We start from the raw sequence: 20661 nt of genomic DNA, 5'->3' as shown, positions 1-20661 counted from the left end.
AACGTGGTACCTCGTAACGCCACTCTTTATACGACAAGTATCCCTTCTGCGTCGGATCATCCCAAGAGAACTGTGGGATTCTGAGAAACTGTGCTTGATTAACTTCATACACGTTAGTAACACTACTCTCATCACTTTCACTGTAACCATTTTTTCTTTCATCTTGAGATGGATCTTTGGTATTAACTTTAAATTTCACACCGTTAAGCTCATCACCGTTTTCAAATTGTTTACTTAGAGGTGAAATTTTTGCATTAATTTTTAATTTTACACCATTAAGTTCATCACCCTTTTCAAATTCAAATTGTTCAGAAAGTGGGTCAAGTGGAGGGGCATTCTCTTCAATCTTAACTGACATCGATTTCCTATCCTCCATCTTAGGTGCACTAGCATCAGCACCAGCAAAATCTATCTTATAATCCTCCTCTGAAATTATCTCTCGACCTTTCTTATCAACTGACATCTCAATTCTATCAGCAATAGAACGATCTTAAACCTCAGTTCACTGGGCATTTAGGTCTGACACAAGGAATTAATTTCACTATAATGTACTATATAGCTTTAATTCAGTGAATTAATTAACTATACTCTCAGCATATAATTCATGAAAGAGAAATTTTAATTAAATTCTTCAAGAAAAATTTTAGATCAGAAAAATTACGCCTTATGCCGTTTCTAAGAGAGATAATTGAGAGTAAACATACCTACCCCCAAGTTCTCGTGGGTTCCACATGTTGATAAACAGGCTCAGCACCATCAAGGAAGTAACATCATGCGCATCTAAAAAAATAGTTCCATTGAAATTAGTGTGACAATTCCCCCTAAGTAATAATTCTCCTAGCCACTGAGTCCAAAATCAATACTATAGGCCTAAAATAAGGTGCCAAAAAAGGAAGAAAGAAAAGAAATTGTCTCTATATATATGGAACTACAATTGACTAAGTTCACCTGTGTGGACGTACATTTTGCCTCGCCGTGTTACCCGGTCGCGATGAAATTATCAAATTTTACGCACTTTTTGAAGCCAGGAGAATACTAACATCAAATAAATTGGTCAATGCGTTATTTACGAACAGAAAATGAACATAAGATAAGAAAAAAATGAATAAAATCTAAAGACCACGAAAGGAATACTACATGTCGGCCACGAGGTTCAGGTGTGCAATCGGGTGTAACGAAATCGAAGGGTTTATATACCAGGTATCTGTGTGACGGTGCCTATTTACGAGCGGTGTTCAGCTTTAAGTATTTGTAAATACCCATATTGAACCTCAGTTCACTGGGCCTTAAACCCGCCAGTCCGTGCAGTAACAGTTTGGACGCGGCAGTCCAGAGGGAAGGACGTACTTATACTTCTCTCGTGCATACCATCCAGTCACTATGCATATTGTTAATATAAATAGCTGTGTGCAAACTCTGGAGTGAACCTGGTACTGGCTTTTTCTGAGGTGAGATTTATTAATTGTCAATCTTATCGTCATTTCGTTCATTACTGTTCTAAAACACCCAGTCATGGTATTCCAATCGTTTTTATGCTTATTTGTTACGTTTGAATTTAAATGTCTGTTTAGATACACGTGTTTGAATGTATTATAAGTATGGCGGACTATTATGGTCATATTCCTTTTGTTGTAATGAGTAGTATTATGCAACACTGCATTTAAGTAATTGAGTTGGTATTTTGTGACTGTAAAAGCTAACATGCTTTATAGTTAAGTCTTCTTTAAGACTGTATATCAGTATTTTGCGTGTAATAAGCGTCTATGCTAAGTGCGTCATTCATGACCGTATACCCTGTAAGTAAAGTATGGTGCGTATTGGTGTAAAAGCCACAGTTGCTTTTGTCATGTACGTAATGTGTTTGTGTACTATGTTGGCGCAGGTCCCTTTTTCCAGCCATTGTGTAAACCACTTTCATCGATGGTTGCCGAATATTGGTGAAGTCTTGTGTAGACTAAGTGGCCAGTAGAGAACATTGTACAGTGGAGGACCTTACCAGTCCATTCTTGTTTAGACCAAGTGGCAATAGACTACAGTGAAGGACCTTACCAGTTCCCATACTAGGACAATTACTTTCAATATGTGTCGATTCAAACTATATTAAATATGTAAAAGCAATGTAAAAATATTGTCTTATTCTTTGTCTTACAGTAAATATGAATTTTAATTAATTCCGCTCGAAAATCTGTGACACACGCGGGTATGATAAGGCAACTCACAGCGATCAAATTCCTCTGATCGATATGACGTCACAATAAGCAGCATGATGTCATATTTTACTCAGAAACATGTCGATTTTATCTTTATCTCTGGTTTATATTATAAAAATTACAGACATAAAATATCACTAGAAACTCTTCTAACTGAATATATCTTCGATTTCTCTCTATTACGTATAATTATCATTGATGACGTCACAAGCATGTTTAAAAGAGAAGATCATGTCGGGAGACAAATTATCGGAATGCAGTGTAAACAATGCCGAAATAAGACTTATTTAATACAGATACCTAAGATTTAGATGAGTGTCAGTTCGAATATAATCAGGATAATACAGGAATGGATATTTTGTTTAATCAGCGAGCGTTATAAGGTAAGTGGATTGACATTTATATGGATTGACCAGCCTTTCCTCTGTCAGTGTGTACAAAAAAAGGCAAAAGTGTAACACTACCCTGGATATTAGGAAAGATGATTTTGGTAAATATCAACGCTATATGACCTAAACTACATGAAAAGTGCTGCTAGAATCCTGTGCTTTGTTGTTTTAAACGAAAAATACGTAGTATTTTCAATGAAATTTTAGAAGTTGAGAGGGTTTCCGATAAATATTTACAATATCTATTTTATGCCATGTACAATAGGATTCTAGCAGTAATACTAATAAACATGAACTAATTTCCAATCGAATTATTGTAGAAAAAATACAAATGAACTTCGGGGTAGTGTTACACTTTTTGATTTTTTGTTAAGGTAAAAAAGTGATCTATTTTTAACTGTCACGTGATACCATGGCACGGCAGCTTCAAAGATTGAGTCGATTCCGAAGTAGAAAAATAATATCTTGGTGAACTTTTTCACTTGGTATTAATACCCAGCGCTGTTTTCATAAAAATAAACATTATTTAAATTGATCATAATTTTGACGGTCATTAAACTATGAGTTGCCTTAACCTACCCGCGCAACTGACATCTCAATTCTATCAGCAATAGAACGATCTGACATGACAGATACCAACTGAACTTAGACCTTCACAGACACAATTGAACATATGTAAACACAATTAATCAATACAACTGAAATATAATACTAAATTGCTATGGCTTCACGTTTAAAACGCAGCGCTTTTGTTAAACCAATCCAAAATAAATCACACAACCACGTGTAACACACTGGCTGGGTAAACACACAGATTGTTTTGTCACTTTGTCTAACTACTGATTAGTACTTCAGAAACGAGTGCACATAGTGTTAGATACATGCACGGTAATAGCCATGATTGGCACTGACTTAATTAATATTTCACAAAAGTAACATAACAGCAAGATTTGAACATTTGATTTGAACAAAACGCGCGTTTTCCCGTCTGATTCCATCTGGTCCGTGAATAACGGTACTGGACAGGTTTCACATATATTCACAATTTAACATATCTCCCGTTTCCATTTCGAACATATTCATCACATATTGATTTTAAATAATAAGCTATATAGACACAGACGAAACTCTCTTCACATGGGGAACTGCAGAATCTTTACCTTTAAGAATTCTATAAAGTCTCGTCCCCCGGGTGTGTCAATAAAAACCCTTTTGATTGCTGGGCCTGCTTGTCACGGTCTTGTAGCTTACAGTTTAACATGAAGGATAGACGTGGGCGCCATTTGTAGCCGGTGTCGGTAGAAATAACTCAGACAACGTGATTTGATCAAAGGTTCACTTCATTCAGTAGAATTATAAGTTATACAAAAACCGGTACTAATTCATTATTATATTTAAACAGATAATTTAGTTCACATAAAGCAATTACACAATTACTTTTATAAAAACTCCTTTCCGGGACAGCTTCCCCCAAGACAGACAATATATATTTCATTAAAATTTTCAAACGATGTGTCTGTCTTGACATCGAAGTGGAAAGTGTCCAGGGGCCCGTTCACTAAAAGGCGTAAGATACGACGAAATTTAAGTTAGGCCCCGGGTCGTACGCCAAAATTTAGTCCGGCGTAAATTGCATTTCACTAACAGGCGTACGCCTGGCCGTAAACATTAGTATCGGACTAAGTTAAGGCCAGACTTACGTCCTTAAGAGCGAGCTTAAAATGCAAATGTGCATACAGATGATAAACAGACAGACAGACAGACAGACAGACAGACAGACAGACAGATAGATAGATAGATAGATAGATAGATAGATAGATAGATAGATAGATAGATAGATAGATAGATAGATAGATAGATAGATAGATAGATAGATAGATAGATAGATAGATAGAAACTTGTCATTTATATTTTTGTGATAATTGTGATTGCCTGAGAGAGAGAGAGAGAGAGAGAGAGAGAGAGAGAGAGAGAGAGAGAGAGAGAGAGAGAGAGAGGTAAAGTATTTAGACACATTGTTTACATTTATATTTAGAAAATTATTGTTAAAATTTAACCCCGGAAAGAAAACCAGTGAATTTGTTTAAACTTAGAAGATAAAGAAAATTAATGCAGTAATGAGCAATTTAACCACGGATGGGACATTATTAAACTAGTATCGAACAGCCATACAGAAGATCTAAAAAATAACGAGATTTTCTTATTTCATAAAAAAAATTCAGAGGTTCGGATAAAAATATTCATTAATGTGATATTTAGATTTGTGTCAATGTAATATGTGGATCCAAAATGACCTAGTAAATAGTTGATAAAACTCTAAGGCAACATTTTTTTTATCACAATTTGTTTCAGAATTTAGTATTTTCGATTTACTTAAGTGAACGAACACATTTTTACTTGGTCCATTCAAATGCCGGACATTCATATTACAAATGTATACTTTTGTGTGAAATGTGTGTAACTAAGTTTTTAATGATGACGTATTTTACGATGCGTTTTTGCTTTTTCTATGACAATGTGAAATTCTTGTCAATAAGTTCATCAGTTCTAATTCAGGAATGAATGAAACAATACAAACGTGCATGCATGTTTAATATTACTTATTAGGTTAGTTACTGTCTCACTACGGAAATATATTGGGTTGATCAATCTCATAGATGGCGAGGCGAAGCCGAGCCGTCTATGACATTGATCAACCCAATATTTTTCCGTATTGAGTCAGTAACTAACCTAATAAGTGTTTTGTTTTCCCGGGGACTATCAAACGACATATTATATATTCATAAATAGCGGTGATCTACGCGAAGCCATGTACAAGATGCCTTACATCTCGTCCAATTAAACTCATTCAAACTCTTCAAAATTATCAATACCCCCTTTCAAATACGCTTTAAAAATCTTCGCTTAACCCATACTACTTGCAATGGTATGTTGCTATTCAATTTTAAACCTCTGCAGAGATTTGAGCAAATTTTGACGCTGCCATTTTTGTTCTGCTACAGACACAACAATGTGACGTCAATATTCAAAGGCAACTACTCTAATTTAAAAATAATTCCAAAGGGCAACTACTCTAAATATTTTAAGGACTTACTGAACACGATTTCTGTGTTAAATAATATGAAATATCGAGATGAGTAAGTGAGGCGGTGGCCAATGACGGCCATATTGCCTAATATTAATCCTCAAAGAAGCTACATAGAGATATATGAGGCAATCACGTGCCATGTTTAATCCAATGAAATTGTGACATTTCAGTCCAAGGGAAAACAATTGTAAATGTTTAACCAAAGTTTTCCGAGCAAAGATAAAAATGTACAAGTATGTGTCCGATGTATGGTAAACTGTCCAAGTACACATACATGTATTTTTAGTACATTGGATAAGGCTTCATATTTAAGCAAACTAGAGGTACTGTGAGCAAACTCACAATTGATACCCCCCGCTAAAAAAAAAATCATAACATGTATTGTTCTATTATATAAAATATTGGATGAATTTATTTCACCGTCCATTTTCTATGAATAATAACTGCTCTATTTTTTAAAACTGTTAATGCTAATTTGAGTACACAAACCAATTTCTATTCTTTAAATTCCATTTTAGTTCAAGTTAACTGTTAATGCATGAGAACATTTGCATCCTTATGTTAACAAACCCGACTCGAATCAAACAAAATTCCACATGTCAAGCAGCCATTTAATATAATCATTTTGAATTATTGGTATACTAAGCCCGATTTTTTTTTAAACAATGACCTTGAACTTCCTCAATTGACCTTGGGTCAAGGTCATGATACACCCTCAGGTTCTAAACAATCTTGATGTGAATTAAGAACTTCCAATATTTGCCCATTAGAAAGATGTGAACTGGACATGAATTTTGCACTTTTCTGCCAGTGACCTTGGCCTTGCCTAAAATGACCTTGGGTAAAGGTCATAACACACCCTTAGGTCATAAGCAATCTTTGTGTGAACTGAGAACTTCCAATGTTTCTCCATAAGAAAGATATGGAACGGACACTAATTTTGAACTTTCTCTGCCATTGACTTTGACCTTGCCAAAATAACCTTGGGTCAAGGTCATGACACACCCTTAGGTCATAAGAAAACTTTGTGTGAAGTAAGAACTTCCAATGTTTCTCCAATAAAAAGATATGGACCGGACACGATTTCTGCACTTTTTTGCCAGTGACCTTGACCGTATCCGAATGACCTTGGGTCAAGATCATGACACACCCTTAGGTCATAAGCAAACTTTGTGTGAACTGAGAACTTCAAATGTTTCTCCATAAGAAAGATACGGACCGGACATTAATTTTAAACTTTTTCTGCCATTGGCTTTGACCTTGCCCGAATGACCTTGGTTCAAGGTCATGACACACCCTTAGGTCATAAGCAATCTTTGTGTGAAGTAAGAACTTCCAATGTTTCTCCATAAGAAAGATATGGACCGGACACGAATTGCACAGACAGACGGACGGACAGACGGACGGACGGACAAGGTGATTCCTATATACCCCCCAAACTTCGTTTGCCGGGGGGTATAATAAAGAGTAGGTGAATGTAATAGGAAATATAACATCTTTTGACACTAGATTCAGTGTTTTGCATTGGGTGTATGATAAACACATTATCTATTTTTTTTTTAAAAATTAAGGACTTTTGACAAGTCAGAAATACTGTTGGAGCTTTCATCATATTTTAGTTTTAACATTTTAACAATACCAAATGATACATTTGTAATTCACCTCTAACTATCTGAGCATGACTCATTTCACTCATCAAATATGAAATAAAAAGGGAGGAAAATAAAAGCCCATCAGTGTTTTAAACTTCAAAATATCCCGCTCACACATTATTTGCGTGGAAGTGGGGGGGGTGTAATGCTACACATTTCTTATACAAATATACCTTTGCACTACATGTGCATCATATAGCTATATCTCCTGCATTATTCATTGTCCAATTTACTAAAAAATATGAAACGTACATCAAATTATTGAATAAAAATAATCGAATGAAAACTATATATCGTTTGTCTAAACATGTCATTATAACATAAACGGCAAGTGCAAATATAAATTTCTATTCGAGAATTGGCACCACCTATCAAAACTCTTTATCTTCTTAATTTTATATGAAATAAATAAAATTTACATGACAAATTGTACAATTTAACATTACGGTCAGCACCGATATTCTCAGCAACAGAATTAGCAGTCAATTCCTGTTTACGCCATAAGTTACGACTACCCTTGGATAGGCGTAGGTTTTTTGGCTTAACTTAGGTCGGGTTCAAAGTTACGCCTTTTAGTGAAACGGACCTTAGTCCAAATATTTGTCCGGACTTACGACTGGCGTTAGGCTACGCCGGGCCTACGCCTTTTAGTAAAACGGGCCCCAGGTTTTAGATATCATGTGACTTTTATTTAAAGATGAAATCTGTTGTCGCTGGGCTAAAAATAAACACTCACACGAACACTCTCAAAACAAATGCTAAAGCTCAAGCACATATTTAATTATATAACCCTGGTTACAAATATAATTTTGTACAATAAATATACAATAAAAATTGGAAATTCAAGTTGCTTTATTTAGCTGTCAGACATTGTTCTGGAATCGCCTGCAATTGCACATTTTTTTCCTTCTTTTTATTCTTTTAAGATGGCTGCCTTTTTCTAAAAAAAAAAAAATTAAGGTCAATACATTTAATCAGATTTGCTTAAAAAATTTACTAAAGCAATTGTGCTAGGTTAATATTTAGAAACTCTATAAGTCTTTGTATGGAACCCCCCCCCCCTCCCCAAAAAAAAAATTAAAACAAAAATAGAAATTAAACTAGAGCCGAGCTCGTTGCAAAGCAACGAGTAGGTCTTCCGTCGCAACTTCGTGTCGCGAAAGGATTGTCCATCAGTTTGATTAAAACACCTCCTTCTCCTGACACTTGTCAGAGCCTGACAGACCCTGTATTGATAAAAGGTCATCTTTACACGACCATTTCTTCTTACCAATTAGAGCTTTAGAAAATTGATTGGAACTCTTCAAATGGAGACCAAAAAAAATAATTCATGCCTGTTTTCTATGTAACCTCTAGATTGAGTATTGCACCACTCATTAAACAGATAAAGGCATATCTTTGCTAAGTAGGTGTTTATTTAGATTGTATGCAAATGTGGAGGTCAAGTGGAAATAATCTGTTATTGATACAGGTCTATCAGAACCTGGCGAGTGTAAGGAGAAGGGAAATGGTTTTTAATGATACTGGATTATCAATATGATAATAGTAAGTTCAAGAAATCGAAAACGAGACTCAATTGCAAAGTATTATTTTCATACCAGGCAAGTTCTTCGTTTAACTTACTTTAAGTTTAGGATAACTTTAAAAAGTACATCATTTATGTACATGTATATAATTAATTTAATTATAATAAAAGTGTGGATGTGGCGGTGGGGGAAATTTTCTAAGCGTTAACTTAAGGGAAATTTTGGTTGAGAGAAAGGGGGCATTGCTTCCACTGGACCATCTAAAAGGTACTGTTAGCAAGCTCACAAATGATATCCCCGCTAAGAAAGAAGTCATTACTCACGTATTTCTCTATTAGAGAATAATGGATGGTTCGTTTTCTTTAGTGAGTCAGACAAGGCAGGGTATATTTACAGGTCACAAGTAATCTTTATGTCAAACTCTAGCTTTTACTCATTTCCATTAATACAAGATATGACATATGTTTAATATGACTTTGAACTTGCGCAACTGACCCTGGGTCAAGTTCATGACACATCATCGGTCATCAGGAATCTTTACATGAAATAGAAACTCCCAATGTTTCTCCTTAAATGACTTGGGGACAAATCATTACACACCCTCAGGTCATAAGCAATCTTTGTGTGAAGTAAGAAGTTCCAAAGTGGACCAGAAACAAATTTTGCACTTTTCCTGCCAGTGACCTTTACTTTGTCCAAATGACCTTGGGTTTAGGTCATGACGCTTCGTCAGGTAATGAGTAATATTTATATAAAGTAAGAACACTTCCAATGTTTCTCCATCAGAAAGATATAGACCGGACATGACGTACGGACGGACAAGGTGATTTTTATTTACCCCCCCCCCCCTTAATTTATTTTCGTGGGGTATAAAAATCCTTTTCGCCCGTTTTGTGCGGCACAAAAAAACCCCCTATATTTTTCAGTTATTTCTATCACATCACATATAAATATACATGTAAATGTATGATTTGTATGCACATTTGAGTTCTTCTCATCATCGTCGGAAAGGATAAGAAACCCTTGGGGTCCAATAATGTCTTTTCATGGGCATTTGTCAATTTGCATCACTAAATGATTTCCAAGCGGTAAGCTATCAAAGCTTTTGAGATGTTACATGTAGATATTGAATTTCTATAGATTTAAATTTAACGTAAGGAAAAACAACACATTTTATACAAAAAAAATCTAAAATAGCTTTATGTACGCGTACACATAAATAAGAAGATGTAGCGAAAGCTATAAAGACTTTATTTCTTCTGTTCTAGACTTTTTCAGAGTTAACAAACTACAAGTTAACAATCTCCCATTTTGACAAGCTAGATGAAAAATAAAATATTCCGCCGAGTTTTAGGTCACTTAATCTGCATGACAACCTCATACTACACAACTTCAATGATTTTTTTTATCAATGTGCATATACATGTAACAATAAGTAAAATCCCCAAGAACAAATATCTATCGCAATTAAATGCATACATTTTTGGGAGGCAGAAAAGTCGCTATATTATAGTCTGCAAGTCAATTGAACTACTACAATTATTTAAAAAAAATAAGAAACTGTCGACACTTGCAGTACTCTGATGATTTAATAACGATCGACCGACTTTATTGCTTAATGTAGTCGTATATCATTACTAATCATTCTAATCCTGAGAACAAATTTTATTTAATCTTTGACTTAAAACTGTTAACTTATAAACCCAGAGACATAAATAACTTAAGTTATTTATGTCTCTGATAATATAGATTTTATTCTGTTCACAACTATAGAAGTTTAGCGTGTTCAACAGGTTAATTGTTTAGCCACATTCTCAGATTACGATATCGCACCTTTAATGTGAGGTTGATTGGCATCGAATATTGTTTAACAATTGACCGCTGCAGTGAAAGCACCCTTCCAAATGTTACTCAATTATTTATCAATAATTGCTGATCTGCAGCCCGGGGGCAATATTCTGAGCTATGTGCGCTGACGCGACAGGAGATTTTCGGTCGCACGTGGAGCGGATTGACTTAGCATAGACTGACCGAATAAACACACGGGTGGGAAAGTGACCTACATTGAGGAGAAAAATGTACACATGTTAAGTAGTCGCCAAAAATAGGTCTTCGCCACATTTTGAAAAAAATAAAGCCCTTGCACTGTGATCATGAAACCGATAAAATCTAAACAAATCTTGTTTAAAAACTCATGTAAACATTCTAAAAATAATCACTAAATTCCTCAATTCTGGACAATTCTTTTATCGTGTCAGCCTCTACCGCCAATTGCAACTTCTCGGGCCTTTCCGGCAAGCTCGGAAAAACACTTCGAATGTATTACCTAGGCGTCCATGACAACCCCCCTTTTTATAAAACTTGATATAATTACAACACATTTTGATCTGTTGAAATGCGAGCTATACTTCTTTAAAGGTATCAATATACACTAAAAATATAACACAGAAACGACATACATGACTTCTTGCCGATACTTTTTTTAATGGGAAGCGACTCCATTTTGTATAAAATTCTAACATCCGGTTATGTTAATACACTCAAGGTGTTTTTCCAAACTTGCCGGAAAGGCCAGAGAAGTTGCAATTGTCTCTACCGCATGTGTTAATTTGATATTTGATTTTTTATATCCTGCCTTGAACGCTTGGGGACTGTTTCTTTTTCTAAATTCGGCTAAATAATGCTTCCAATTTTGAGCTCTCTCTCTCTCCTCTCTCTCTCTCTCTCTCTCTCTTTCATTTTATGTGCAACCTTATGAAGGCGTCAACTACTTTCTACGATATCTATAAAACATCTCGAATAAACAAATAGTTGGAATCGTACAAAATATCAATAAACATGCACGAGTGATAAAGTACATGTAGAAGAACACGAAGCTACCGCGGATCACTTGTCCACTCGCGCGGGATCTCCTTGGCTATGTTCTAGGGGTGATCATCATTTTAAGGTTTAATCTTTGTGGTTTTTCGTTGTTTATCTATAAAATTATTAGTACATGTATAGTTTTTAGAACATTTTAGAATTACAAATTCACTATTGATTTATGTCTGATGATGTTTCTGATTTGGAATAATATCGCTTTTATCAATTTTTAGAGGGGCTTCTCAATTCACATTCTAATGTTTAATTAAATAAATTGAAGGTGAACAAACTTTAAGAACATAAAATTGAAACAGTTCTTGTATATATATCTTGTTATTAGATAACCGCTGACCTCTAGGTAGTGCAGCCGCGACCGATTTCCTCGGCCGCGGATGAGGGATCGGATAACTTACGTAAAGGTAAAACACACATAGAGAGCTCAGAACCCAGGAAGATTTACAATGTTTGCAGTATGATGAATAAACTCTAATTAATATAAGTTTTTCCCCCCTTTAATCCCACAGTTGATCTATCTGTCTGACACTGCTTCAGTTCGAGAATGGCATTGCTTTTATGATGAAACAGAACGATTTCTTATTGACACTCTATCGTTTAATTCAAATTAGGAAGAGTAAGCTTTAATTTCACTGTGTACGATTCCTGTGTTTGCGGCTAAATAAAATCACATATGACAGACGCGATTCTTGTGTATTAGATAACCGCTGACCGCTAGGTAGTCCAGCCGCGACCTCGGCGATCGATTTTCTCGGCCGCGGGCGAGATGGGTTATGTAATGACGCACACAACTAAGAATTTAGGTCGATTTGAAATGCTTGCAGTAAAATGACTCAAATCTATTTCATGGAAGTTATTTTTTTTTTTAAATCTAGTTTATGTATCTCACTAGATAAGAAAAAGAACGTTTATATTTTCTCGTTTTTGTTTTTCTTAACGGTTGTCCACTATAAGAACTAAACAGAGGTGACTCCAAAAAAAGGCTGTAAGAAAAACATGTACACGTATACTTTTTAGACACTTTTTCAAATGAATTAAAGCATCCCGTATATGTTGGTACACTTTCAGCTGTTAATTTATGTACGTTATGCGCACGAAGACGATTCGCTTACTTGCCAAATGAATACAGGTACATGTTAACAAGACAAGCTTTTTACACTCATATTACGCATTACCGGTACAAAATAATTTTGTAACGACATTGATAACACAATAATGAACAACTTTTCTATCGACAGCTATAGCGAAATATTAACCATTTTTGAGCTATAAAGCGAAGACTTTTAAGGGCTCTAGGCCCCTAATTTAAGGGGCCAGTCCTTTTTCAATGGTGTCAAGTGAAAGCCCTTGATATTTTGCACATATTTTGTTCTATATGTGTTTAGAGAAATTTTTAAACTAAAGAGCTATATAACAAAAACACAACCAAAAATCAGCATTTTTTGAAACACAAATTCAAATTAATTTTTTGAAACTTTAAAGGAGGAAAATTGTAAAAACAAAACTCGGAGGACAACGTTCAAACTCTCTATTTTTAAGATTTGTGACTTTTTAACACATGCTGTGAGCGGTTTCAGAGCCTTTGCGTGCACAAGAATGCCTATATTTTTGGGAAAAAGGGGAATAACTCGGTACCGGAAGTGTCGATTTCAACGATTTTCCTTAGATATTGAGAAATAGTAACTACCAATATGCTCTGAAAATTTGAACTTTATAGGACAATAAACAAGCAAGATATTTGAGTTTTAAAAAACGTCTAGAAGAAAAAAAAGAATAAAAAGAATTACCAACAGAATCAGTACAAGGTCTTCCGTTGAAAACGGAAGACCTTAACAAGAGGCCCATGGGCCACATCGCTCACCTGAGGAACAATAGGTAAGATAAAATCAGCTTAATGGAGTCATAATACAAACTATCTGGACAATGTACAATAATACATGTAGATCCTGTATAAATAAAATCCATTTTCCCCTGGATATTCTTATGTTTATAATCATTAGTCCCTTTTCTAACAGGATGATTTTATAGTCATATCATATGTTGAGGATTGCAGTTCTCAAAAAGAACTTTAACAATAGTTTATATATGGGATATAAACGTACATCAAACTCTGAACCTTCTCGTGAGGCCAAAGAATTGTCCTGGGGCCAAAGTCTTAACAATTATAAAGAATCATCTAGCTGATTAGTTTCTGAGAAGATTTTAAAAGATTTACCCTATATATTCCTTTGTTAAACTTTGAACACCCCCCCCCCCCCATTGTGGCCCCGCCCTACCCCTGAGGATCATGATTTTCACAACCTTGAATCTACACTACCTGAGGATGCTTTCACACAAGTTTCAGCTTTCCTGGCTGATTAGTTTCTGAGAAGAAGATTTTTAAAGATTTACTCTGTTTATTCCTATGTAAAACATCGACCTCCCATTGTGGCCCAAACCTACCCCCAGGGGTCATGATTTTCACAAATTTGAATCTACACTACCTGAGGATGCTTCCACACAATGTCAGCTTCCCTGGCTATTTAGTTTCTGAGAAGAAGATTTTTAAAGATTTACTCTATATAATCATGTAAAACTTCAACCCCCCATTGTGGCCCCAACCTACCCCCGGGGGTTATTATTTTCACAACTTTGAATCTACACTACCTGAGGATGCTTCCACACAAGTTTCAGCTTTGCCGGCTGATTAGTTTCTGAGAAGAAGATTTTTAAAGATTTAATCTATATATTCCTATGTTAAACTTCGATCCCCCATTGTGGCCCCACCCTACCCGCAGGGGTCATGATTTTCACAACTTTGAATTTACACTACCTGAGGATGCATCCACACAAGTGTCAGCTTTCCTGGCTGATTAGTTTCTGAGAAGAAGATTTTTAAAGATTTACTGTATATATTCCTATGTTAAACTTCGATCCCCCATTGTGGCCCCAACCTACCCCCGGGGGTCATGATTTTCATAACTATGAATCTACACTATTTGAGGATGCTTTCACACAAGTTTCAGCTTTCATGGCTGATAAGTTTCTGAGAAGAAGATTTTAAAGATTTACTCTATATATTCCTATGTAATACTTCGACCCACCATCGTGGCCCCACCCTACCCCTGTGGTCATGATTTTCACAACTTTGAATCTACACTACCTGAGGATGCTTCAACACAAGTGTCAGCTTTCCTGGTCGATTAGTTTCTGAGAAGAAGATTTTTTAAGATTTATTTTATATATTCATATGTTAAACTTCGACCCCACCCCCCCCCCCCATTGTGGCCCCACCCTACCCCCGGGGGTCATGATTTTCACAACTTTGAATCTACACTACCTGACGATGCTTCCACACAAGTTTCAGCTTTCCTGGCTGATTAGTTGCTGAGAAGAAGATTTTTAAAGATTTACTCTATATATTCCTATGTAAAACCTCAGAAAATATTGCTGTAAAATAATGCGTATTTGGAATTAACGATTGCCGATCTGCCCCGGCTTTTATTTTGCCACGGCCCGGGTTTGCATACCCATTTTACCAAGACTCGTATTCCATACTTCTAAAACGAGGTTCTTTGTTTAAAGCAGCCATGACATTATACGAAAAAGGGTCGATCTGACTATGATGAATCTGCTTGTTGTGCAGCAGTTCGCGTATGAAAGGAAATTTTGAAACATGCAAAATAGATTGGTGCCGATTTTGTGAAGTAAATTGAGGCTAAATATTTCAATGCGTTGACAGTTTTCACACATGACGTTGGTGTTAGCTTGTTCTCCGAGTGCAGTTTCGGGGGTTTTAAATCCTTTCAAGATGGCGGAAAGACAGGTGTTCGAAAGAGAGTTGTTGATATTTAAGCATTGAATCACTATTTTTTGAAAGATGTGGTCTCATAACTGCAACGGTGTGTGCATACAAATTGAATAACGCGCACTCACCGTTGCAGTTATGAGACGACATCTTTCCAAAAATAACGATTTAATGTTTATATTTACATTTTTAAAAATTCATTCCCTTTCGGCAAAATATAATTTATTTTTAAAAACCTCTGCCTTATTCAACGAGTATTTAATGCGCAATTAACGGAAGAGATATTGGAACAGCCGATTTATGGGGACAAGAATAGTGCACAGCGCTTTAATTTCTAATAATACAAAATTGTTTTTCTTTCTTTAATTTGATAAATATACCTTTGATATACTATGAATTAATCGATTGAATTCTTTTAACTGTTAATTTTTTTTCACATCAATGGAATATCAAACAGAGTAAGTATAACATCATGATCAGGTCGTGATCCGGTTTGAATCGCAAGGAGAGTCAGTCATGTTCTCCGAGAAATACTGAAGGAAGATTGAATGTATTCATACGCACCAGATTTGGTGATTGGGTCTTCTGTGTTATGCGTAAATATCACTCAAATCAATCAATACAATTTAATAGGGGGAAATTAAGTGAATGTAAATATTCAAGTGTGGCATATGTGCCAAAGAATGAACTCAGCGAAGCATGTGGGTATCGTCCTAACGTTAAACATAATTTTTATGTGTCTCAAAGGATCTATGACAGTGCATATAGTACTGACCAAAATAATACTATTGTGGAAGAGAGCGATTCCACTAATACTAACACTGAGAATTACCCTTTCCAATTTGCAACAGACAAACGAAAAACTTTCAAAGTGGTTGATAAGAAAAGAATTCATTGAAAGATCTGCTCATAACATTTTATTTTTGTACACATTGCAATGCATGTAATAGGTTCGCCTGTCTATTTCATTGCTGGCCACTCAACTACGGCTCTTTAAAATCAACAAGATTTGTCTGGCTTTTGAGTTAAGACCACGTAATTAGCGCATATTTAACTTGAAACCAGTGTCATTTTTAACTTGTTTCCAACGCCTTGAGTGAACCAAATGATCTCTATTGATATACGTGTAGAAAAATGAAGATTAATAGTTTTTCATAACAGCATTCACTTTTCCATAATATTGATCTGGTGTTAAAAGCCAATTTCGCAATGTGTTCGCAGAATACCCTAATATGTGGGTTTTGCCAGGAAAAAAATTGTCTGCACTATTTTCTAGAGAATAAAGACTTTCATGCAAAAAATTAAAAAATTATCTTCTTCAAATTCCAAGAAATTGGATAAGCGGTTATAGAGAAGAAGTTCAAAATTTAAAAACTTTACAGACGGACAGACGGACAGACAGACGGACGGACAGACGGACGACGGACAAAATGTGATCAGAATAGCTCACTTGAGCTTTCAGCTCAGGTGAGCTAAAAACCCCAGAATGATGGAACAAATTGCATGATTTCTATTTCACCCCTGCAAATGTGTTCGGAATGTTTTCTTTATCGTTGTTAAGTATGTAATAAATCTAGAGTTGCTCGAATGAAAGTTCACAAGACTTCACCGAGATTTGTTAAGTTCCTGTGAATTTTCGAGCGGAAGTATAAGTGTTCGGATAATATTCTCAAAATACGTAAGTACTCGTCGATTTTCTTATCATATCCTACTTGGATTTATGCTAAAACATCAACATCTTTTAAGATGTATGTCTTATTTCACCATCTAGCTGTTTTTTAAATTAAACGATGATATTCAGAACAGAGTTATCGTTAGTTAAAACCACGTGAAGAGTGGTTGATAAAATAAACATTGGGCTGCTTAATAAAATCATAGCCATGTTTGATGCTTGTGGTGTGCAATACCATGTTTTTTTTAAAATAATGGGTGAATGTTTTGCATAAAAACTTTGTATATCGAGCCATTTTCAAGGAACATTCTGCATAAAATAGTACAGTCTGTTTCACTATTGATGTTATTACTAGGTCAGGCGCGGATCGAAAATTAATTCTTAGGGGGGATCTCTATTACGCATGTTAATTGTCGCAACAGCAGAAAAAAACCTTTTTTTGTATTGTTACATTTATTTCTCGAACACATTTTATCCACCAATTAATGAAGATAAAGTTTAAAATAAATAAACCTCTAGAATTTATATTTGACTACAAGTACCTAGATTCTTTAAAATAGACTATAAACACGAGGCATATTTTTACTGCGGAACTGAAAGGGTAAAAAAAAACCACGTGATCTAAAATTTGAATGAAAATAACATTCGCAGGGGTGTATTTTTGAGTTTAGTTAAAATCGTGTCCTTCTATAGAAGAAATTCAGTACATCTATTGTGATAAATCAATTTTGTGAATTGTAACACTTCTTTTTTCTTAAGATATTACATGCATAAAAATGTAAGTGAATATATAAATCCGTTTGAATTATTGTCTCACATAACGATTAGAAATTCCGGTCATATTTACGTTTATATGTTGGATTACAGTTTTTCTAACATTAAACGGATTTTGTGTGAACAGAATGTAAAATGTTTCTGCAAAAGAGCAAAAGTGTGTCCCTACTATTGTATAGAACCATATTTCAAGAGTATATTTCAATATGTTAAACTATTAAAAAAAAAAAAGAAAATAGGATCAGTCATGGCCTGAGGGTCCTCCTTATTTGCCATATTAAAATTATTTTAAAATAATGTATAATGAGAGTTGAAATATTGACTTTTTCAAACTGCCAGGTTTTAAGAAAACACTTACGATCTTTATTTCGCTGTTTTGCCAAAGTAGAAAATTAAACCTAGCACCACTATGTAAACTCTAATAAAGATAAGTTTAAAACCATTCTGGAAAAAAAAACTTTTTGCCAAACTTTTTTTTTAAAATTTTTGTACATATATTTGAATCTAAAAAGTGAATTGCGTCATATGAATCTTATAAGAGTGTCTCAAATTGAACTTTTAGTTTTAGTAACAGAAAATTATTCAAATAATTCCACCATTTTAACGAATATTAAATTTCTCCTTCAATTGTTCAATTTTGTACCCCGTTTAGACTTTAGCTCCACAGGGTTTTATGGGGTAAAAGGATAAATGTTTTCCAAGGTTTTGATGCTTTGTTATGCTATATCAATCTAACGCGTTGTTATCAAAGGTCATGTTATATGCTTGGACTAAATGTAAACGGTTTTAATTTTTCAAATTAGGTTATTGAATATAATTATATATCCACAAACTAACCTGAACAAAAAAATACGAGTTGAAAAGCAGTCACCTTTCAGTCCCGCCACAAATACATGCATAACTAAGAAACATGTATACAACTGATTAAAATTAAGAAAGTGAAAAGCTACCTTAAGATGACAACAACTACGATGACTGTTATCAGGACAACAATGGCGACAACAGGGGCGGCGATGACTGCAGCATCAGGTGTGTTATGTAAATTTTGTATTCTTTCTGCATGAAATATCAATGAAAAATTACATTGAAGGTGTTTTACAGATCCTGCTTTAATTAAAACTAATAAATATCACACGGCACATGGTGTATTAAATCAATAAACATTGATTCTTTGTCTTTAAATTCCATTTGGTACTGATATTGTTAGTGATTCCATAATTTCATAAGTAATTAAACTTACAGCTCCGGGTTGCTTTTTTTCATATTATACCTTACCATGACAATTATCTCCTGTGAAACCTTCCTGACAGCCACCTAAACAATTTCCATCAGATAATGAACAATTGCCAGCCCCAAGACAACGTCCACATGCTTTATCACAGTTTGAACCGTACGATCCAACATCGCAAGCTTTTAAAGAAAAAAAAATCCAAGGCTATCTTTGTACATTTTTAGTCATCATTTTAGAACTGTTCTCTTTGGTAGACCGAATTTTAAATTAAATTTATTTCGTATTTAAATATATATTTTGTTTTCAAATTTAAAGCGATGAGAAAGACAATTTATAGACTGTGCACATTCTAAGAAGTTTCTTCTCTCAAATGTTCTTACTTTTGTTACAATATTGATTTTCCCAGCCAGGAACACAACTAACGCATGTTCCGTTTCTCTTGTCACAAATGTCATTGCTCTCACAGTTTCCACTGCAGTTATACATGCAATTAATTCCAAATGTACCGTTTCGACAAGCTGGAATTGTGTTAATAAAGCAAAATTAATATTCTATCGATGAATGATTTCCAAACGTTTGAGGCGAAACCTACTTGGTTGCAACATATAAGTTAATTTTCTAATCTAAATCATTTTCATTGTATAACACAGTTAACCAACTACGTCACATATGACCTCCCGAAGCACGGGTCGCAAGTGTCGTTGTTGTAACAGTGATAGGTACATCGGTTCTGACAGTTTTGTCCGTATTCATAAGAACTGCAAATCTAATAATACATTTTTTTAAATGAGCATTACTTTTTGATCGCAACCAGCATGTGAATTTTACAATTTAAAAACAAACAGACGTTTCTGTTTTATTTTATAGGATTTGAAAATACACTGAAAAATAATTATTTCAAAAATTGTGAAATTCTAACACAATGTCGTCTATCTAAAATAAATTATATTAATCGTTTACGTTCGATACATAGGTATCATTAAATTGTGGTTCTATCTTAAACATACTTGTTATGCAAAGATCCCCCTTAAATCCCTCTTTGCATCCATCTTTACAGGTACCGTTGACATTGTTACATGTTTTATCATCTAAACACTTTCCACATGTCTTGGTGCAATTATCTCCATAATGTCCGACCGTACAAGCTACAATCAAATATATCGGATAATTTGCGGTAAAGAAAAAAAATGAAAATAATTGATTCACATACAAAACTATCAAAAACAAGAGGCAAAGCAACGATTGATGTCATATTTATACATGTACTTGCATTTTTAACGTTTAAGGATTTTTACAGACGCATTAGGAATGCTATATCAGGCACGTAGCATCAGGGGGGGCCAGGGGGGGGCCTGGCCCCCCCACTTTTTCTCGCAGCAACAATTTTTTTAAAATTTACATATACAAAATGGAATTATCATTGAGTTGGCCCCCCCACTTTTTTGGGAGTATGTA

The 20661-nt window shown here is 34.8% G+C and overlaps 1 protein-coding gene and 1 long non-coding RNA gene across 2 annotated transcripts in view; one reads left to right on the top strand and one right to left on the bottom strand.

Annotated features, from left to right (window-relative positions):
- Window positions 1-950: 950 nt before the first annotated feature.
- On the top strand, window positions 951-2118 carry LOC136270188 (uncharacterized). Its single transcript, XR_010707928.1, has 2 exons — window positions 951-1448; window positions 1883-2118. It is a non-coding gene; the product is annotated as an uncharacterized lncRNA (long non-coding RNA).
- Window positions 2119-8108: 5990 nt separating this feature from the next.
- The window catches only part of LOC105337333 (cell death abnormality protein 1), a 58406-nt gene continuing 45853 nt past the window's right edge, over window positions 8109-20661 (bottom strand). Inside the window, exons 6-10 of the mRNA XM_066066918.1 lie at window positions 20214-20351; window positions 19587-19724; window positions 19251-19385; window positions 18926-19031; window positions 8109-8279 (exon numbers count right to left, since the gene is read on the bottom strand). Coding sequence (XP_065922990.1) covers window positions 8261-8279; window positions 18926-19031; window positions 19251-19385; window positions 19587-19724; window positions 20214-20351 — 536 coding nt within the window. The 3' untranslated portion in view covers window positions 8109-8260. The remainder of the gene's footprint in view (window positions 8280-18925; window positions 19032-19250; window positions 19386-19586; window positions 19725-20213; window positions 20352-20661) is intronic.

The sequence above is a fragment of the Magallana gigas genome, chromosome 7 (genome assembly GCF_963853765.1).
Source record: "Magallana gigas chromosome 7, xbMagGiga1.1, whole genome shotgun sequence".
In the NCBI taxonomy this organism is placed as follows: domain Eukaryota; kingdom Metazoa; phylum Mollusca; class Bivalvia; order Ostreida; family Ostreidae; genus Magallana; species Magallana gigas.
Note: the sequence above shows the minus strand (reverse complement) of the source record. Positions and strands in the feature narration are given on the sequence as shown.